The sequence below is a fragment of the Cydia amplana genome, chromosome 25, assembly GCF_948474715.1.
Source record: "Cydia amplana chromosome 25, ilCydAmpl1.1, whole genome shotgun sequence".
In the NCBI taxonomy this organism is placed as follows: domain Eukaryota; kingdom Metazoa; phylum Arthropoda; class Insecta; order Lepidoptera; family Tortricidae; genus Cydia; species Cydia amplana.
Window position 1 is genome coordinate 6724108 of NC_086093.1, and position 23059 is coordinate 6747166.

Sequence of the window (23059 nt, forward strand, 5' to 3'; positions counted from 1 at the left end):
ATTTTACACATTGCATTGCTATTAAAAAAAATCAGGCGCTTTAATTTTTCACCGTATCGATATCGTTTTTAAGAAAAAACGCTACGCTACAACTATTTTTATTACGCCAGGATTTAGTACCTTTCATGTTTAATCTGTTACCCTTTCACGGTTAATCTGTTAGGTTCAATTAACTATGAAAATTACGTCTTACAAATGGCCAGGAGCCATGTCAAGGGATGCTTCCTAAGAAGAAATTCCGCTCTTCATTGTGCATGTAATTGTGCACCTAATACCTATTCTTAAGTACATGGTGATTAATCAAATAAAACTTGCAAATTATGTCTGTTTGTCCGTATATTAGTGTGATGAATATACTTCTTTGTGGGATTCCGTTGATGTCCTTGTTTTGCTAAGAAATGCTAAGTACCACATACTATATTCTACTGTGAATACGATTGAAATACATACCTTTTACAAGCAATATTTTCATTTAACTATTCTTACATGAGGTTTTTCTATCGTCTCGGTTAGTTTCTTAACTTATACATAACTAACAAAATACCATACCCGGTAGTATTTTCATGTTTAATATCCAAAAGGTGGATACAGGATGGATTTTCTTTTTGAGTCAGTGAGGGCAGCTACCAGATCCCGTGCTGCTACGAGAAAACGGTCTTAGAAGACCTTCCCTCGATTTCAAATTAATAAAGATTGGCTTTTACAGATTTTGAAAAAAATATACAGGGTGCGAGAAAAAGGTCATTTTTGCAAACTTTTTGAAGTGAAAACTTCTTTGGCGGCGCTGGGCACTTTTTGAGGTGGGGAAAAAATGATAAACTCGAGACAGCGTAAGGCGATCACGTGACCGTAAGGGGCGTAAGGCGATCACGTGGCATTTAAATGAATAAAGAAAAACTCAATGTTATTTGACATTTATGTTGCGGACTCCTTTTCAAGACTCTTTACCTATGTTCAAATAATTTGACGTTGTCATGGCAGTATGTAAATAAACATGTCAATGAAAAAGTGTGATCTTATTTGAGAATGATAATAATATATAATAAATAAATAGAATACCTCCGCTAAACGTATGTATCGTGTTACAGGGCGTCGGTAACATAGTGTGGTGAGTTTTCACTTCTATCGGCACTCCCGGAGTGCAACCGTTGTTGCTTGTTTTTTGATGCCAATCGATCCCATTCCTATTGAGGATCAAAAGCTTGTATGGAACCAAAAAAAAAACTTCCGGCTAGAAAAGCCACAAATCGAGGAAAACTTTTCCCATACTCTTTGTATGAAAATGAAAACTTTTATTTTTCACATGCTATTTTTGTATGCCAATCGATTTCCTTCCTATTCAGTATCAATAGTTTCCTTGGGGTCAACTTACGGTAATGTACTAAAAAGTCAACAAATAAAAAAAAACTTTTTCCATACATTTACTATGGAGAAAACGTGAAATTTAATTCACATTCTTCTATCTGCCCAATCAGTCCTGTTCCTGTTACATTTAAAGATCATAATACTGTATGAAGACATCATACTGCTGTAAGACTGATGGGCGAGATAGAAAATTGTGAATAAAATTTCTCGTTTTCTCCATAGTAAATGTATGGAAAAAGTATTTATTAATTTGTGGCTTTTTAGTACATTATCGGAAGTTGACCCCTAGGAAGCTATTGATACTGGATAGGAATGGAATCGATTTTCATACAAAAATAGCATGTGAAAAATAAAAGTTTTCATTTTCATACAAATTGTATGGGAATAGTTTTCCTCGATTTGTGGCTTTTCTAGTCGGATTTTCTTTTGGTTCTTTTGATCCTCAATAGGAATGAGATCGATTGGCATCAAAAAAAAGTTTGCAAAAATGACCTTTTTCTCGCACCCTGTATTTTTTTTTCAAAATCTGTAAAAGCCAATCTTTATTAATTTGAAATCGAGGGAAGGTCTTCTAAGACCGTTTTCACGTAGCAGCACGGGATCTGGTAGCTGCCCTCACTGACTCAAAAAGAAAATCCACCCTGTATAGAACCTTTTGGATATTAAACATGAAAATACTACCGGGTGTGGTATTTTGTTAGTTATGTATAAGTTAAGAAACTAACCAAGACGATAGAAAAACCTCATGTAAGAATAGTTAAATGAAAATATTGCTTGTAAAAGGTATGTATTTCAATCGTACTCACAGTAAAAATATAGTATGTGGTACTTAGCATATCTTAGCAAAACAAGGACATCAACGGGATCCCACAAAGAAGTATATTCATCACACTAATATAGGGACAAACAGACATAATTTGCAAGTTTTATTTGATTAATCACCATGTACTTAAGAGTAGGTATTAGGTGCACAATTACATGCACAATGAAGAGCGGAATTTCTTCTTAGGAAGCATCCTTTGACATGGCGCCTGGCCATTTGTAAGACGTAATTTTCATAGTTAATTGAACCTAACAGATTAACCGTGAAAGGGTAACAGATTAAACATGAAAGGTACTAAATCCTGGCGTAATAAAAATAGTTGTAGCGTAGCGTTTTTTCTTAAAAACGATATAGATACGGTGAAAAATTAAAGCGCCTGAATTTTTTTAATAGCAATGCAAATTGTAAAATTAGTAAAACTCGGAAACCACAAATAAAATGGCTCAATTTATAATTGAATATTAAAGTACTAAAAAGGTACTAAAATTTGGCTTTTATAGAATTTATCAATAATCGCGGGATCATAGCGTAATAAAATACACCCGCCATTCTGACTGTCAGGTTGGCGGGTGTAACGTGTTTTGGTAATAACTTTAAATTCCGTGAGGTACTAATTTTTTTATATGAGGTACCAAATAGTACAAATTAGGTACTAAAATATGGTATGCTTTTTGTTTATTTTTATTTACATACACCCGCCATCCTGACTCTCACCTTTAAAGTGTTGTTAGCGCACATGAACGAGCATTACAGGAACTGCATTTGCGAAATATGCGGGGCTGGGTTTGTTACTAAGAGAATACTACAGGCTCACAGCTACAGGCATATCACTGGTGACTTTAGCTGCCGCTATTGTCCTAAAGTGTTCGATGCTAAGTTACGTATGCAGGAACACGAACGGAACGTCCACGTTCTGATGAACAAGCGGAACAAATGCGGATACTGTGGGGAAAAATTCACGGATTACACTAAGAAGAACGACCACGAAGTGAAGGTTCATGGGGTGAAGCCGGTAGTCCTGAACTGTCAGGCTTGCACCAAGACGTTTGATAACCAAAGGTCGCTTACAGTCCACACTAAAACATTCCATTTGATGCAGAGGCGGAGTCCAAAAACATCAAATCCTTTGAAATTATAAAATTAGGTACTCAAATATGTACTATGTCTTATTTATATTTATGTAAATGAGTGTAGAGTCTAGAGTCCGACCAAACTAATCCTGCATGGCGTTTGAAATAACAAAGTGTGGAAATGTCGTCATTAATCTAAAATTTCTATGAGACACACTTTGTTTTATTCAAGTTGGTGCAAAGTTAGATTAGGGGGACTGTAGTTACGTATTGCATTTACTGTAACTGTTTAAAAAAAAGTAAAAGTACAAACTCATTCGTTCTGACAAATACTCGTACTTATATTAAGGTCGGGTTATTCAAAAAATGGACTCTATTAGGATGGAATTATGGGTGATTTTCGGAATGATCCGACATATTGAAGCAGTCTGAATTACCCGATTACGCCAAACCTTACTAGTCCACCTTGAAACACGCTGCAAGACAAGATCACCGCTATCCCGATATCCCGACTACATCAGGAGGAAGTACTCAGCGTTGACACAGAAATAGTATTATGGCATTGATTTCGAGATTTGAACGTCGAATGTGACGCTATGAGTAAGTATTATCAAACTGCCCGAGATAGGCTTTTGCCATTATCTCTACATCTGTATGTTCATAATTATTTTCCATCGTATTTTCACAGAAACGTACGAACGTGTCTTGCTATTTCAGTCAGTCGCGGCACAAAAAGTACTGAGGTTAACTGAAGCAGCATGAGTCCATACCCCGCAACGGAGCTAGCAAAACCGTAGCATATGACAGTTTTGTGTCAGGGTTGGCGATTCTGATGAACCATTTTGCTTTAACTTTATTGTATGTAAGATTAATAAAATTGATCGAGAACCTTGTTGACCCTCTTCCGATATAACCCGGTTTAATTTACTGTCAAAATAATATAAATTAACAGGTCAATGTCAATATTAGATGCGTTTCAATGTATCTGTTATTTTGTTTATAAAATCACGTTTTTTTACGCATTTCTTTCAAATATTACCATGGAATTTTCACTGCTTGAAAATATTGGTGTGTTTGAAAACAAAGAAAAAATATTTTTTGTACTTTAGTTTATGCGTAGTAGTCATAACCCTGACGTACAACTGCTACAGATTTGCTAGCTCGGTTGCGAGGTATGAGCATGACAAATACCTACGAAAGTTTCCGAAAAAATACAATGGAAAACAATTGAAGGGATGTGGGATGTTTACAAAAACAACATAACTGACTACACTGGTTGACACCTGAAACGATTAACAATGTTCTTAAAAAAGTGTCAACCGCTCTAAGCAGTTATGTTGTTTTTGTAAACATCCCTTCAATTATGCACTACATCTGTATCTAATACGCTTCGATCTTTCTTTATTGTTTCGTAATTAAAACTTTTAAATGAATACACGTACGAGACAAGGATCAATTTTACCTATCATAGGTTTCATTAAAGTCTATTCTTTTATTCGGTAGACTGAAATGACAGTTCATAGTATGAACATAATATGTCATTTCATACTATGAAATGTTATTTCAGTCTACCGAATAAAAAAATAGACTAGTTGTTCCAACGTTCAGCTGAGCCGGAGAATAGTTATTTGTACAACAAGAGATCAAAGTTTGATATTTCTTCGAGTGCTTATTTTGAGTCCCGTGCAAGCGAAAGATTCTATACTAGATTCACGAGCGTAGCGAGTGAATCTAATTTAGAATCTTGAGCGTAGTAAGGGACTCAAAAGCGCACGAGATGTAAATAACTTTGATCTCGTGTAGTTCACAAAACTTTTCACCTCAGCAGTGAGAACATATTAGAGAACCCGATAAATGTATTCCTTGTTCATCACTTACCTCTTTTAAGTCATGTTTTCTTAAGATATACCAACAATTAAGTTTTCACCTCAGCAGCTCGAACAAAATGTAATTGTCAAGTACAGAGTAAGATTTGATGGTCAAACAGGCTCGACGATCGTACATATTAATATTTCGTACCTAATTATTGATTAATAAATTGGCATTCCAAATTAGATCCTTGTATTTCTTCGGTACCTACAGTACTTAGTTATAAATCCTTCCTGTAACAGAATACAGTTTTAAGGCCCTAGCTGCCGCTAGAAATTGTAATACAAAGAAATTAGATTCTCTATTTTCTTTTTATATCTTTTCGCAAAGATAACTAGTACCAGACATAGATATACGTTATTTGAATGTTCATGTCAAATTTCATGTTATTTCAAAATGTCATATCATAATCATAATTCTTTATTGCAACCATGGTATTACAAGGTGTTCTTATGTTACTGAGAGCGTAACGGGGCGGTTAGGTTCGTGAGCATCGGCCGTCCAGTGGCGCCATCACTGGGGGAACGGGTCGCAACAGAAACAAGCACTGGTTCATCATGTTTCTATGCCATAGAATCTATGGTATGTAGTACGAGTACCTATCTACACAATTCCTAAGTTTTTTAAAAATATAGGTAGTAGGCAAACAAGCAGAGGAATATGTACCTATAACTGTAAATACAGTTTTGCAGGGATCTGTATAGATTTAAGCCTTGTACTGTATGTTAATAATAATAAAAAGAGATACAAATAATAAATAAATAAATAAAAATAATATAGAGCGTGGATAGTGCCTACTCCCTTTTTAAATCCGGCAACGTACTTGCAACCCCTCTGGTGTTGCAGATGTCCATGCAGGGAGACTGCAATTATAGGTATGTAAGTACATAATATTTCTTAGCAGATGTTCTAGCAATGTTTTCGTTAAGATTGCAGGTTTACAAAATAAGACCCAGACACAGGAAATATGTAACATTTACGTAGAACTTTTAAAATAAAGCAATGCGCCCCGTGAAAATATTTATTGAAACAAAAAATTAAACTTACAAAACTTCTTAGGAGTTCGTTATCATTCAAGATCTGCGCGCAAATGTACACTTTATCCGCTAAGATAGTAATTCAAGGTTACAAACACATATTAATGAAACTGATACGAAGAGTAAAGTAAGTTGAACTGATAATTAATATTGATGTCATCAAATCGTATCTACAAAATTGTAAGCTTCCAACATACTCTAACATATTTCTCATTCAAACCCTGGGTTCAATCATCAAGTGACAACCAAAACTCCCGAATTGCAAAAAAATAATGTAGTAAAAATCAACCTTGTTTTGATACTAGTACGGTTCACAATCGCCCTCTATTTGTGATAAAGGGTATAGCCGGGTAAGCATGGCCAAACTGCCCTTAGCGAAAAAAACAATTTCCTTTTACTGGATTATTAACCTATGTATATGTAGTGCTTTCACCAAATATTAAGCCTCAAATGCTTCAGATTTAAAAAAAAAATGCAAAAAAAGAAAAATAATTTTTATTTTATTACAGCCAAAGTACTAATCCGATTTCTTTGTAATTTGGGTATATTGTATATACAATTAAGGTCGCTTTCTGAAAAAAAAAATATTGAATTATCTCTTAAAATAATAGTAAAAAATTTAGATGAAAATTTTCAGAAATATAAAAAAAATACGTGCGAGATAGCGACAGTTACCAAATTTACATATTTTATGTAGAATTTAATAATGTTTAACATATATTTTTTTCAAAAATTAAAATCGGGATTAACAGTGTGAAAAACTCTAATTTGTAATATCCCATAATACTCTCTCTTCATACAAGCAAAGCTAAGTAGTCATAAACGAATGAAGTATATTGTGAACGCAGCAGTCTTTACGAATTTGAATTTAGAATGTGACGTATTTTATTCATCAAAAGAACAGACATTTTTCAATCGTTAACGCTCTGTATAAAATTCGTGCCTATTTTCCTGTTCCCGCGCTTTTTTTAGGGTTCCGTAGCCAAATGGCAAAAAACGGAACCCTTATAGATTCGTCATGTCTGTCTGTCTGTCCGTCTGTCTGTCCGTCCGTATGTCACAGCCACTTTTCTCCGAAACTATAAGAACTATACTGTTGAAACTTGGCAAGTAGATGTATTCTGTGAACCGCATTAAGATTTTCACACAAAAATAGAAAAAAAACAATAAATTTTTGGGGTTCCCCATACTTCGAACTGAAACTCAAAATTTTTTTTTTCATCAAACCCATACGTGTGGGGTATCTATGGATAGGTCTTCAAAAATGATATTGAGGTTTCTAATATCATTTTTTTCTAAACTGAATAGTTTGCGCGAGAGACACTTCCAAAGTGGTAAAATGCCCCCCCCCCCCCCCTGTAACTTCTAAAATAAGAGAATGATATAACTAAAAAAAATATATGATGTACATTACCATGTAAACTTCCACCGAAAATTGGTTTGAACGAGATCTAGTAAGTAGTTTTTTTTTATACGTCATAAATCGCCTAAATACGGAACCCTTCATGGGCGAGTCCGACTCGCACTTGGCCGCTTTTTAAATCTCTGAATGCCGTTCGCCCTAGCCGCATACAGCCACGGAGTTTAAGGTCCGCGCTCAGCGAAATAAGTCGCGTTCTAAATTCAAATTGCGTTGAGAATATAACTTTCTAGTATAACGTACAAGTTATTTTGTATGAAGAGAGTATTATGGGATGTTACAAATTCGAGTTTTTAACACTGTTAATCCCGATTTTAATTTTTGAAAAAAATATATGTTAAACACTATTAAATTCTACATGAAATATGTAAATTTGATAACTGTCGCTATTTCGCATGTATTTTTTTTATTTTTCTGAAAATTTTCATCTAAATTTTTTACTATTATTTTAAGAGATAATTCAATATTATTTTTTTTCAGAAAGCGACCTTAATTGTATATACAATATACCCAAATTACAAAGAAATCGGATTAGTAATTTGGCTGTAATAAAATAAAAATGATTTTTCTTTTTTTGCATTTTTTTTTTAAATCTGAAGCATTTGAGGCTTAATATTTGGTGAAAGCACTACATATACATAGGTTAATAATCCAGTAAAAGGAAATTGTTTTTTTCGCTAAGGGCAGTTTGGCCATGCTTACCCGGCTATACCCTTTGTGAGTTTTGGTTGGCACCTGACGATTTGTTGCAAAATAAAAAAGGAACTACACATGATCGGGGTGATGTTTCATCATATGGTAGTTCAGGCTCGCTTTCTGAACAAACGACGCATTACACAACTCGCACACTTTATTCTTCTCCCCTGTGTGTATCATCTCGTGTATCCGACACGTCGTCGGCCGCGGGAACGTCTTCTTACAAAACCTGCACGAGTACACCTTGTCCACTTTATGCCTTATCATATGTTTCTTCAACTGCGCATTGTCGTAGCATTGATAGTTGCATATTGGACATGCCACATTCTTCTCTTTCAAATGCACCTTTCGTTGGTGTCTATCTATCTCACCCTGCGAGATGGCTTTGAGACCACATACTCCACACGTCGGCAGGCGGTCTTCGTGAAACTTGAACATATGAATCCTTCGCTCTTTACTTGTGTAGAATATCACATCGGGACAAAAAGAACATTGTATTTGGGTGTGGTTATGTTTTCTATGATGCGTTAGCTTTGCATGGGTGGGAAAAATTAGTTCGCATGATAGACATGGAAACTCTTTTCGATGTGGCTGGGATGTATGGGCTTGTAATAGGTTTTGGTCAGGGAAGATATCGCCGCATGTAGGGCAGGTCAGTTGCGGAATGTGACTCGAGCGGACGTGAAGTATCAGCCGTGCCCGATTTTTAATCTCATAATCGCAGATTCGGCAGGCGTACTTCGGTTTCTTTCCATTGATAACTTTGATGAAATCTCGGTATTTCGGTTGTATGGATACTGTAACAAAAAAAACGGAATGTTAAGATGGAAATTGTAATGAAACTACAAATTCGCGAATGTAAGATAAATAGTTTAGATGGGAACAAATGTCGGTTTCGTCGATTTTATTCTATACATAAATTACAGCGGGAAAAAAGAATCTTTCCAGAAATGATCCTCATTTTGTAAACCCATATACCTACCTATCTAGATCTTGACAAAAATCGTTAGATACGAAATATTAGCACAGTGAAAAATCGTTCACGAAAGCTGGCGTCCATTTTACATGAGAGTTTTGAGACATCAGTACGAATCTCCTAGCTAGGTAGTACTAGGTGCCCACCGGTGGAGAAACAAAGCCGGCGATTGAACAGGAACGGCTTTAGACAGAGGAGGAACTAATGTGCACTTCGGGTCTTGTCGGCGTCGTGCCTCAGCAGTAAGTAAAGTATGTAAGTATAGTTTGTAGCTTTCTAGTAGACCCCGAAGGCTTATCCTATTGTCTATTGTTCAGTAAAATCGCACGTGCTACTTACCTGCAAAAAAGGGTCCTAATTATTCTATTTGGCAGCTGAGCGCGGGCTAGTCCAACGCTCAAAAAACCAGTGTAGGTGCGCTCTCCGATAACGCGCCTTTGTTACGCATCTCGATGACACATTTTAGACTGGTTCTGTAGCGTTCGACTCGCCGGCACTCAGTAACCGAAGTACCGATTTTTTATGCAGGTGGTTGTGGCACGTGGCACGAGCGGTTTTTCTTAACAATAGACAATAGGATTAGCCTTCGGGGTCTATTAGAAAGCTACAAACTATACCTAAACTGTACAAATCTCGCGCATGCTCTTATAAAACCACGTTTACTTCCACTTCTACATTAAAATAGTTTGAAGATCCATTTAATGCCGCGTGCCTAAATGCCTTTATTATGTTTTCACCACACCAGCTCGGAAAGGCTTACTTTGCACTTCAAAAACTGATAGCAAAGTTGCATTTCATTCACATGTGAGGCAAACTAATCAAATGCAAATTTTGAGTTGTTTTCTTATGTTTGCTGGTAGAATTTACTTTTAAATGACGATTTTGGATGATAAATTTAATAACATCCATTTGGATTTTATTTGGTTTGATTTTGTTTGATATTTTACATTTAATATTTGCGTCGGGTTGGTGTGATGAAAATTTTGTTTCACTCGGGGGCAAATTTTGTTTAAACGAGGGTTAGGTTAGGTTAGCTTTGAAACTCTCGTAACTCTCAAGATTCCATTTTTAGATTTTGGAATCTTTCGCTTGCTCGGGTATCATTATTAGCACGAGCGGTTAAACAACAACTTTGCCCCCTTGTTAAAACAAATAACTATTTCACAATAAAATATGCGACTTAAATGTGGGAGGGTTATGACTACAGATGTAGGTAGTGCATAATTGTTTTCCTTAGTATTTTCACGGAAACGTCCGAACGTGTCTTGCTATATCAGTCAGCCTCAGTACAAAAAGTACTGAGGTTGACTGAAGTAGCATGACAAATACCAACGTTTCCAAGAAAATACGAAAGAATACAATTATGCACTACATCTGTACTTCCATTATAGTCCCCATGAACAACACATTATCAACCCCATTACAGTACAGGCACATTGACATGACATTGATTGAAAAGACATTGGCGTCAAACATATATCACTTGTTGCATCAAAGGTTAAAAATACTCCAAATGTTCTCTCAAATTTGATTTGTTTTATTAGCATAATGATTGAGGTCATTAACCCCGTTAGGCACCAACTCTGCCGATCACTGTATTATGCTAGTACTCTTTATTATACTGTGACTGTATGATTGGTGCCGTTACCTACTAGTAAACATTGAACTAAGGAAAAAGGGATGAAAGGCAGAATGGGAACTTTCATTTCAAATACGAGAATAGTAAATAAAATAGCTACATGAAGGGTACTTTGGGGTTACTTGGAAATTTAGTTATTTCTGAAAGTACACAAATACGTACTTCATAAAACATAAGTAAAAATAGGTACCGTTGTAGTTGTCTTAGTAAAAAATTGCGGTAAGTAAATAAACCGTCTTTCATGGAATCTAGAATTAAATTACCTACGCTTTGACAAGCCACCTTTGGTAGTAGGAATTTACGGCAAATTTTAAAAATGTAGGCACATTAGGATTGTCATACAAGTTCTGAAATTTGTGCCTTTTTCTACTGACAGTAACAAAGTTGACTTGCCAGAGTATAGGTATCTAAATGAAAATCATGTGACAAATTTAACCCTTTTTCGATAATCGTGAAAAAATATATACTTATTGCGAAAATGAATGTCCCCCGGGTCAGGCATGGCTCACTCCGCGATTTCGTCGCTTTGCAACAGGTAGCTACATCCGTCCGTCCCACACCAATGAGGATTTCCGCGATCGAGTTTTTCACTAGATGACAGCACCGTGGCGAGAGGTCTAGCTGTCTAGCTGTCATAATGCACCAATCATGTTTAACCATGTTTTTTTTTATTGGTGGATTTTGACAGCAGCTGTCAAAAATACCTCTCGTCACGGTCACGGTGCTGCCATCTAGTGAAAATCTCGATCGCGGAAACCCTCATTTTTGTGGCTAGCCATAAGCCTGTCGCCACCTAGCGGTCATATCTGTCCTAATCATGACAGACGCGTTTTGTTAGAGAGTGAATCTTCTGTACCTAGTACTATTATTTATTCTTTGCCAGGGTCAAAATGTACCACTTTCAACCCGCTTCATATACCGTCAGTTACTTTCAGAGCAAACAATAAAAATTAATTAAGTCCACTATTTAGTACCTTTTGTATTTTGCAACACTGTTTAAACAAATCAAACATGGTCGGGATGGTGCTTTAACATGTGATAGTTGAGGCTCGCTTTTTGTACAAACTTGGCGCCGCACACCTCACACACTTTATTTTTCTCCCCTGTGTGTATCATCTCGTGTATCCGACATGTCGATAACCGCGGGAACGTCTTCTTACAAAACCTGCACGTGTACACCTTGTCCACCTTATGGCTTATCATGTGTTTCGCCAACTGTGCGTTGCCAAAGAATTTAAATTTACAAACTGTGCACGCAACATTTTTCTCCTTTAAATGCACTTTTCGTTGGTGACTCTCTACGATAGCTTGTGTCTGAGCTTTGTAACCACATACTCCGCATGTCGGAACTTTGTCTTCATGAAATTGCAGCAAATGTTTTTTTATTTCCCCTCTCAACGTAAACTCAGGACAAAAAGAGCATTTCACAAGGGCATGATGATTTTTGTTGTGTTTCGTCAGGAGTTCTTTTTTAGTGAATTTTAAATTGCACGGTTTACATGAATACTTTGTGTGATGCGGTTGGTTTTTGTGAGCGTTTAGTAGCTTTTGATCCAGAAAGTATTCGTCACATATAGGGCAGGCGATGTGAGGAATGTGTTTTATACTGATATGTCCAAGCAGCGGTTTTCGTTCCTCGTAGGCAAAATCACATAGGCGGCATGCGTAGGGTTTCTCTCCTTGGATGAGTTTGATGAAATCCTCGTATTTGGACTTTTTCAATCCTGCAACCAAAAAGCAATCTAAAAAGAAGAAGGTATGGTTGTTTTACTTAAATACGATGGTGAACGATATAACTCATATCTACTCTATATTACTCGATATTATTCATAAGTACTCAGTGTATAGGGCCCTGAAATTTATATTTAATCTACGACCCACCCGGCTTCGCACGGGTTACACAAAACCTTAATAAATTATACACCTAAACCTTCCTCAAGAATCACTCTATTGATAGATAAAACCGCAAGAAATCAGACCACACAAACAGACAGACGCGGCACGGTAGGGGATTTTGTTAGATAAGGTGTTGTGATAAAGATTTAGTTAAGTATTAGACATATAAACTGTTGATAAGATTAAGGAGCTAGAGTACACAGTTGACATGATATACTTAAATTAAGACGTATCCACAGTTACCCGTGGCCGGCATACAATATTTTATCAATAGTCTTAAAATTAATAAAAATACATTAATCGATATAGACAGGTAAATCCTATGATGGCGCTATCTATACAAACCTTTGACAGTTGCCACCTAATCAAGAATGTTTTAGTATTTTTCATTTGTACTGATCTCCACTTAAGTTAAATAAAAAAAACTGCTATTAATTTATCAGGTTCGAAGGAGTGTTTTCAATCAAACACATATTTTCCACTGATTCTTTATTAAATATAAAATAACGTGTTTTTAGTACAATATTAAATCGAGAAAGTGACACTATTTTTACATGTCATTGGTTTTAATCTAGAGTCAGACCGAGAAAAGTCTGAGGCGATTTTGATAGCCCACGCAGTGCAAGTGTCATTTTAAACGTCAAACCTTTATTTCTGTAAACATTATGTAAACCTGTGTTGTGTACAATAAAGTGATTACTACTACTACTACTTCTATGAAATTATGACGTGTAAATAACACTTGCACTGCGTGGGCCATCAAAATCGCTGCAGACTTTTCTTGGTCTAACTCTAGTAAAGCGCGTGAAGGTTTTAATACCAAACAACAAATATTTAACAATGACAGTAACAGCACGCGTGTGAATTTAAAATTGTATGTTCAGGTACATCTTTGGAATGTAAACAACAACAAAGATTACATATAGACATTGTAGATGATACGAACGTTGAGGGGTTGAGTTCGATTGAATACAACGCAAAAATCATTCCAACGGTCTATATTCACGAATCTCACGATATAAAATGTCATGTTTTCTACAAGCTCAAGCTCTCGAAGCGTAAAGACTGGCCTTACGTGCACTACGAAGTGGGGCCAGTTCGCTGGTGTCAAAATCTCATTTGTAACACCAACGCGATCCAGTCGCAATCCGAAATGCGTAGTGCAGCATTTTATTAATGACTAGGTACTCACTAGTTGTGTCGTGAAAGGCTATTGCCCTATTACAGAAAAATCGAATAGACGAGATCTCACATCTAATGTAAACAATTATAGATTACATTAATCTCTTGCTAATAACAAGTTTTAAGTTGTCATGTAACTACATTATGTGATTATGACAGTCAACCGCGTGCCATTGGCAAAGAAACGAACCTGTCCCTATCACACTAGGTAATATGGAAGCGATAGAGACACATTAGCGTTTCGTTTCTGTTCCTGTCACCTTGGCTAGGCCTCCTGACGCTATTACTTTACTTTTAAAATCTTGGCTTAGAAGGCCTGCTTAGGTATGTGTTCTTTTAACATACTTATGGAACCAACTATTAAACGTGATGATCAGGATGATGTTTAAACATATGGTAGTTGAGGCTAGCTTTCTGAACAAACTTGGCGCCGCACACTTCACACACTTTATTTTTCTCCCCTGTGTGTATCATCTCGTGTATCCGACATGTCGTTAACCGCGGGAACGTCTTCTTACAGAACCTGCACGTGTACACCTTGTCCACCTTATGGATTATCATGTGTCTCGCCAACTGTGCGTTGGCAAAGCATTTAAATTTACAAACAGAGCACGTCACATTTTTCTCCTTCAAATGCACTTTCCTTTGGTGCGTCGCTACGATACCTTGTGTCACACCTTTGAAACCACATACTCCGCATGTTGGAACTTGATCATTATGGAAGGTCAGCAAATGTTTCTTTATTTCCTTTTTCAACATAAGTTCAGGACAAAAAGAGCATTTAACACAGTCATGATGATATCTGTTGTGACTTGACAGGAGTTCTTTTTTAGTGAATTTAAAATTGCATGGTTTACATGAATACTTTGCGTGATGCGGTTGGGTTTTGTGAGCATTTAGTAGCTTTTGATCCGGAAAGTATTCGTCACATATAGGGCAGGCGATGTGAGGAATGTGTTTTCCACGGATATGTCCGAGCAGCGGTCTTCGTTCTTCGCAGGCAAAGTCGCACAGACGGCATGCGTAGGGTTTCTCTCCTTGTATGACTTTGATGAAATCCTCGTATTTAGACTTTTTCAATCCTGCAACTGAAAAAGGTATGGTTGTTTTACTTAATACGATGGTGAACGATTCATTAACGTTTAAGTACTCATCAGTGTATAGGGCCCTGAAATTTATATTTAATAAAGATTTATGTAAGTAGACATAAACTGTTGATAAGATCAAGGATGGATAAGAAACACAAATATTTAATGTATAACTGTTTTGGTAGCTAGTACCAAGTTGACATGATATACTTAAGTTACCCGTGGCACATGGCGGGGATACAATATTTTATCCATCGTCTTAAAATTAATAAAAGTAGGTACATCAATCGATATCAACAACATTTGGCCTAATAAAAAACAAGTTACGTTATCGTAGTATAATGGTCAGGGGTCGGAAACCGGTATATGGTATATAACAATTAAAAATATAATTAGTGAAATTAGAATTTACTAGTTGCAATATGCGAATGCTTACTGACATAGGCTAAAGACTGTCACCATTATTTATTTACAATTAGCGGATGAGTGACTTTCAGATTCTCCAGCCCTAGTAGCACGGTCGCATTTTTATCATTTATCACCATGCCTGTCACGTTCTAACAAGTAGGTAAGTGCGAAAGTGACGGGCATAGTGATAGTGGATAAAAATGGATCCGTGCTGAGCCCGCAGGATAGTAAACCAAATGAAACGAATAGACCAACTTTTACTTTATTTATTAAAATAAAATAGGAAAAATACTCGTAAGTAATGAACATGTACAAATTTCGAATATCAGTAATAATATTGACATTTTTTGTATCGTGGAGTTCAACAGAAATTGCAGATTTAAAAATGTAAACAAATCAACCGCGTAATTATGCACTTTTTAAGGACAACCATGATCTTATCAATAGGGTTTCCTTTGTTATTTTAGCATTTTTAGTTAAGTATACGTAATATATTTTAATTAGGTATTTATATTTCAGTGAAAACAACCTTCGTACGAAAGTTACGATACTTATGTTAAATGCTATGCTAACAAAATCTGTCATCATAACTATAATGTTATGTAAGTATTTTAAAGATGGCGCCAGCATCAGCATAGATTTTTCTGTCAGTCCTAAGAAATCTTTGCTTCTAACTTTTAAGGCCTACTTATCTTTTTACATACACTTGGAACTACAGATGTGCAAGTTGCGGAAAGTTTCCATAAAATTCTATAAATACTCGGAAAGTTGATGAAACTTTCACTAGGAAATATGGGAAATTTATATTTCTATTTATTTATATTTTTATTTAATTTTTTTTTTTTTTTTCTAACCATCATTTATTTTCTCGACATTAAGCAGAAACTAATATACACAAAAATTAAATTAACACTAACATTAATATGATCAAATTTTTAGTTAGGATATCCACAACGCAGGCTTCGTCAGGTGGCCACAAATACAAATCCGCAACATGCTTCGTCCCAACCAAACCAATGATGATATCCGCAACAGGCTTCGTCATTTTTAAACAATAATGCAAAGTTAAACAAAACAATTGTCACGAATCGTACCTGGCTCAAAAGTCCCCATCACACTGGCAGCGTTACCACGTTGAATGGCCAATGAGATTTGTTGAACCAGGTACGATCCGGACCGAGGGTCGCACCCCCTGTCCCTCAGCCGCCGGCCCAAACCCCCTACGAATTCCTTGGCCTCTAAAGCCCAAGGTCCCGCAGTCTCGACTACAACTGGCACAAAATCGTACATTGGCTCCAAGAGTACTTAGCATGCTTCATTTTAGCCGCATACTCCGCGGCTGAGCCAGCGGACCTCACCGTGAGATTCAAGTGGGACGGCGCAAACGTACTGACGCACGTTGCATCCCAAAGGAGGCACCGACCCTTCTGCCATGGAACCAATGTCAGACCGTCAGGCCTCTTGCCATCTGTGCGGCACAACCCTGGAGGCTCCAAAACGCAAGGAACGTTGGCCGACACCAGAGCCCTGCAGATCACATCATTGATAGCATGATGCCTTGAAAAACGCCCGACGCATTTCAAGCAGATTTAAAATTGGAAAGTTTCAATTCTCATATAAATGTAAGACATTTTCCGAATTTTTCCTACGTTAAATTTCCGAAACATTTCGCAATTTTGGAAAGTTTCCTTAGGCACATCAGTACTTGGAACTAACTAAACGTGATCAGGATGATGTTTCAACATATGGTAGTTAAGGCTAGCTTTCTGAACAAACTTGGCGCCGCACACTTCACACACTTTATTTTTCTCCCCTGTGTGTATCATCTCGTGGATCCGACACGTCGTCCGCCGCGGGAAAGTCTTCTTACAAAACCTGCACGTGTACACCTTGTCCACCTTATGGGTTATCATGTGTCTCGTCAAGTTTGGATATCCAAAGCATTTAAATTTACAAACAGAGCACGTCACATTTTTCTCCTTCATATGCACTTCCCTTTGGTGCGACGCTACGATACCTTGTGTCCGAGCTTTGAAACCACATACTCCGCATGTTGGAACTTGATCATCATGGAAGTTCAGCAAATGTTTCTTTATTTCCTTTTTCAACATAAATTCAGGACAAAAAGAGCATTTCACAAGGTTATGATGCCATTTGTTGTGTTTTGTCAGGAGTTCTTTTTTAGTGAATTTTAAATTGCATGGTTTACATGAATACTTCGCGTGATGCGGTTGGGTTTTGTGAGCATTTAGTAGCTTTTGATCCGGAAAGTATTCGTCACATATAGGGCAGGCGATCTGAGGTATGTGTTTTTTACAGATATGTGCGAACAGCGGTCTTCGTTCTTCGCAGGAAAAGTCGCACAGGCGGCATGCGTAGGGTTTCTCTCCTTGTATGACTTTGATGAAATCCTCGTATTTTGACTTTTTCAATCCTGCAACCAAAAAGCAATCTAAAAGGAAAACTGGTTGTTTTACTCTTTAAACACCATAGTTCAAAATTCAGTAACGTTTACTGAACGTATAGGATTGGTTCTGACCACGTCTCATGTAAGTCATTAGAGTTAGTTCAAGCTAAGTTGGCAGCGATTTTATTAGCACAGACTGTGCAAGTGTTATTTTAAACGTCATACATTTAAAAAAGAAGAAGTGAATGTAAATGCATCTATTCCCATCTGTGGCCAGCGGGGACAAATGGGAATGAATACTTCCCATCCCTGACCGCCTCGATTTCGTCGATAAAGACCGAAATTTCGTTCATGTATCAGCACATTGTTTATACTATTCCAGTGTTTTTCAGCTTTCCCAGGACAGCAAAACAATAATGAAACGAATAGTCCAACATTTATTTAATTTATTAAAATAAATTACGGAAAATACGTTTACATTCCAATTACTTAATACCAGTGATAATAGGTACTTACATATAAATAATCTTTGTATAGTAAACAACTTAATGTAACCAAACCAACTTCATAATCTCACACTTTTTAAGTTCAACAATGCTCTTATCAACAGTGTATAGGTACTTACACCTATGTTTTTCTATTTTAGCAATTTTAGTAATATTACATCGAAAAAACTGGCCTCACAGGTCACAGGAACTACGGAGTGGGCCAGTTGGTTGGTGTCAAAATCGCATTTGTCATTTGTCGTGAAAAGATGTAAAAACTAGTAAGTAGGTGCAAAAAGTCAAATTATATATCATATGTTATGTAAGCAGTTACAGATTACATACATTTCTTGCTTAAATTCATTTATTCATATTATTTATTGCAGATAACAAATTACCCATATTACATTACAGATTACATAAATTTCGTGAACGTCAACCGCTCAAAGTACAAGCTTAGACATACAAGTAGACTACGCTCTTACCTCCAAAAACCTGTGGCAACGTTCATTCATAGTCACCATCGAGAACCAATCAAAGAGACCATCTCCCTCGAGCTAACTTGCTCGCACGTGTTTTGGAGGCGCCACCGCAGCCTACGCGGTATACAATAATATGGCGTGTTTTTGCTTATATGAAGAAGATTCAATGGAAATGTTGTGACGTTATCTTTACATAAGTACAATTTGAACTAACTAATTGTGATGATCAGGATGATGTTTCAACATATGGTAGTTGAGGCTAGCTTTCTGAACAAACTTGGCGCCGCACACTTCACACACTTTATTTTTCTCCCCTGTGTGTATCATCTCGTGTATCCGACACGTCGTCGGCCGCGGGAACGTCTTCTTACAAAACCTGCACGTGTACACCTTGTCAACTTTATGTCTTATCATGTGTCTCTTCATTTGCGTGGAACCGTAGCATTGGAATTTACAAATAGAGCACGTCTTGTTTTTCTCTTTCAAGTGAACTTTCCGTTGGTGGCTTATTATCGCGCCTTCCGTTAGTCCTTTCAAACCACACACTCCGCATGTCGGAATGTCTTTGTGGACGTCCTCCACATGATTCTTTACTTCCACTTTCGACAATATTTTGGGACAAAAATAACATTTTTCGAGACCATGGTGATGTTTGTTGTGTTTTGTCAGCAGTATTTTTTTTGTGAATTTCAAATCGCATGGTTCACACGAATACTTCGCTTCATGCGGTTGGGTTTTGTGTTCCTGTAGCTGTTTTATGTCGGTAAAGACTTCACCGCACGTTGGACAAGACAGCTGCTGGATGTGGTATCTGCGGATATGCGTTATCAGCTCAGACCGATCATGACTCTCACAGTCACACTGGCAGCAAACGTACTTCAGTTCCTCTCCATGGATGACCTTGAACAGTTTTTGGTATTTTGAGCTCGACTTGTGGATCCTTTTTCGTCCTGCAAATAAAAAAACGCAACTTAAAGAGAAAATGTTTGCTCATCAAACGTGGTCTAAGCACAATCGTCGTGCCACGTGTGTGACACGCTCGTCGTCCAATCATTCTTCATCCATTTGTAAAAGGTTAGTTTTTTAAGTAAGTTACCCGGCGAATAGGCCCCTTTTTTACTAGTTTCAGAATAAGGTCGAATTCATACGACTGTGTTTGCTTTGCTAATTAGTTCCAAAATGGTCCCATTTTTGTCAAAATCCAGTTGTAATGAATAGATTCATGACCATGAGGAATTGAGGGGACTCACCAAATCTTGATGGATCCTGCTACATATCTTGAAATTTGAAACTTGAAACGCGAAAAAAAACGCAAAACCTTTTAGAGCCACTTGCACCATTCATTAACCCGGTTAACCGGTGAAAACTGGAGTTACCATGGTTATGTTAGCACTACCAGTACAAGTTTTATTCAGTACAATTTGACACTGGGTTAACGGTTTAACCGATTAACCCCGGGTTAGTGGGATGGTGCAAGTGTAGCAGGGATCTGTATTCGGATCGACAGTGTGTTGACGCTTTAAAGGTTTGGCTTGGCATCGACTTCCGATTGCTAGCGCATAATATAAGAGGGCTGATATTTTGTTTTATCCTGTTGGAAGTCGGTTATTTAAAAGGTTTTATTTTCCAATTTGTATTCAATATACCTACTACTCTTGGCTGCGCCCTAATAAAAATAATTTAGACTATTCACCCCAGGTAAGTAGTATATTTTAGAAAGACTTACTTACTACGATGTTTTTTTAGCAATGTTAAAAGAATTGCACATTAGGTTTTCATAAGTAGATAGTTTAAGTAGGTATTATCATTTGTTCGGACTCAGTGGTAGAAATTTAATTAAACAGAAGAGCGAAGGATAAGACTAAAATAAAACATTCAGTATCTTAGATATATGATATATATTAACTCAAAGCCAAACATTAAATCGTTATGCATTTTAAAATTGAGCGTATACATTATTAAATATCTTACCAACGGAAAAACCGATAAAATGATTACCTAGGTACCTATCTATGTACTCTCAAGGTTCTTGTGCTTTTTACATAAGTTAATCGTTATAAATACTTATGAACACTACGAGTATCAAGAACTAAAATAATTTAGAATGAAAAAGAAATACAATACATTTATTGAACATAGTACGTTAAGAAAAAGAATCTTAGCATGTCTTTTTAGGGTTCCGTAGCCAAATGGCAAAAAACGGAACCCTTATAGATTCGTCATGTCTGTCTGTCTGTCTGTCTGTCCGTCTGTCTGTCCGTCCGTATGTCACAGCCACTTTTCTCCGAAACTATAAGAACTATACTGTTGAAACTTGGTAAGTAGATGTATTCTGTGAACCGCATTAAGATTTTCACACAAAAATAGAAAAAAAAACAATACATTTTTGGGGTTCCCCATACTTCGAACTGAAACTCAAAAATTTTTTTTTCATCAAACCCATACGTGTGGGGTATCTATGGATAGGTCTTCAAAAATGATATTGAGGTTTCTAATATCATTTTTTTCTAAACTGAATAGTTTGCGCGAGAGACACTTCCAAAGTGGTAAAATGTGTGTCCCCCCCCCTGTAACTTCTAAAATAAGAGAATGATAAAACTAAAAAAAATATATGATGTACATTACCATGTAAACTTCCACCGAAAATTGGTTTGAACGATTGGTTTAAATCGCCTAAATACGGAACCCTTCATGGGCGAGTCCGACTCGTTTTAAACATTGGACACTAAATTTCACTAAAATCCGCTCAACATATGCCGCGGCAACCCGTGGGGCACAAATAAGCAAATTTCTCATAAGGAAAGATTATTTTCAAACAACCCAATGATCGTTCATAAGTTCATAACATGTACATTGTTCACGTTCCAATAGCGGTCGGGAATAATCGTTTGCTAGTTGCAAGTACATACTAGGAAATCCAAACAGACCAATTTTTACGATATTCCAATACCGAAATAAAGAGGACCAATATCGGAATTAGGACTATTTTCATTAACTATTTAACTGATTTTACTTTATTTACCTCTAGCGGCCCACCCCACCATACAAGTAAAAGCAACTCTGCTCCATTTAAACACACTAGAGGTTAAAAAAAGCTTTGTAATGGTAATTTTCAGTACCGGTATTAATTACGGAATTCCGGTATTGAGAATCGTCCGATAATGTATAGCCCGGTCTATTGCTTGCAGTCCTGAACACTATCAGGATGGTATTTCAACATGTGGTAGTTCAAACTCGCTTTCTGCACAAAGGCGGCGCCACACAACTCACAAACCTTGTTCTTCTCCCCCGTGTGGATCTTCTCATGCATACTACAAGTTGTCTTACGCGCAAATTTCTTCTTGCAAAACTTACACTCGTATGACTTCTCCCCTTCGTGCCTAACCATGTGCTTTTTTAAGGCGTAAGTATCGAAGCATTGGTATTTACAAACGTCACATGTCATCCTTTTCTCTTTCAAATGAACTAGTTTTTTGTGCCGGGTTACTTTGCTCTTATGTATGGATTTGAAGCCACACATCTCGCAAGTTGGCAAGTCGAGTTCGTGGAATTGTCTCATATGCTTCACCATCTTCTTTCGAATCATACTCTCTGGGCAGAATGTGCATTTGACAACGTTATGGGAGAATTTTTTATGTCGGATCAGTTCAGCAGTGTTTGGGAACTCAAGTTTGCATGGTTCGCAGAACTGTAAGGTTTTCTTTTTGTCTGCATGTGATTGGTCTATATGAATTGCGAAGTCGTGTTTGTTGGGAATTATCTCGTAACATATCGGGCACTCCATCTTGAGCACGTGGTTGCGTATGTGGTGGTAGATGGCCTTGCGATTGGTGCGGAAGTCGCACAGAAGACAAACGTACCTCTGGTCGGGTCTGGCTTCTGGTAACTTTTTCATAAATTGCCCATATCGCGAGTCTGTAACCAAAGGAAATGAGAGAGAGGTAAGATTTTATTGCCATTAACTGACTGTAAAATTAATTTATAATAATAAGACACTTTATAAAAAACAACGCTCTCTCTCGCTTGCTTTGTCATTACACCAAGGTTTTAATTTTTATTAGTAATTTATTTTGTACTATATTTTAATGTAACATAAAATGACATGTAATATGAATTATTATTAATATACGAATATGAACCAATTTTTTAAACATGCAGATTACGTCTGCGATCGATATTGCAAATTTTATATTAAAGGAAAAAATTGAAAAATTAC

The 23059-nt window shown here is 36.8% G+C and overlaps 4 protein-coding genes across 4 annotated transcripts; all 4 read right to left on the reverse strand.

Annotated features, from left to right (window-relative positions):
• Positions 1-8349: 8349 nt before the first annotated feature.
• LOC134659443 (protein krueppel-like) lies at positions 8350-8718 on the reverse strand. The gene has a single exon (XM_063515085.1). It carries the CDS (start codon positions 8716-8718, stop codon positions 8350-8352), a length of 369 nt encoding a protein of 122 aa, XP_063371155.1.
• Positions 8719-14333: 5615 nt separating this feature from the next.
• Positions 14334-17382, reverse strand: LOC134659444 (zinc finger protein 596-like). Its single transcript, XM_063515086.1, has 4 exons — positions 17246-17382; positions 16860-16996; positions 14903-15061; positions 14334-14650 (listed from the first exon to the last, which is right to left on the reverse strand). Exons 1-4 carry the CDS (start codon positions 17380-17382, stop codon positions 14334-14336), a joined length of 750 nt encoding a protein of 249 aa, XP_063371156.1.
• Positions 17383-19056: 1674 nt separating this feature from the next.
• Positions 19057-20222, reverse strand: LOC134659445 (oocyte zinc finger protein XlCOF6-like). Its single transcript, XM_063515087.1, has 2 exons — positions 20201-20222; positions 19057-19793 (listed from the first exon to the last, which is right to left on the reverse strand). Exons 1-2 carry the CDS (start codon positions 20220-20222, stop codon positions 19057-19059), a joined length of 759 nt encoding a protein of 252 aa, XP_063371157.1.
• A 1796-nt stretch (positions 20223-22018) lies between these two features.
• On the reverse strand, positions 22019-22738 carry LOC134659446 (gastrula zinc finger protein XlCGF26.1-like). The gene has a single exon (XM_063515088.1). It carries the CDS (start codon positions 22736-22738, stop codon positions 22019-22021), a length of 720 nt encoding a protein of 239 aa, XP_063371158.1.
• Between the last annotated feature and the right edge of the window lie 321 nt (positions 22739-23059).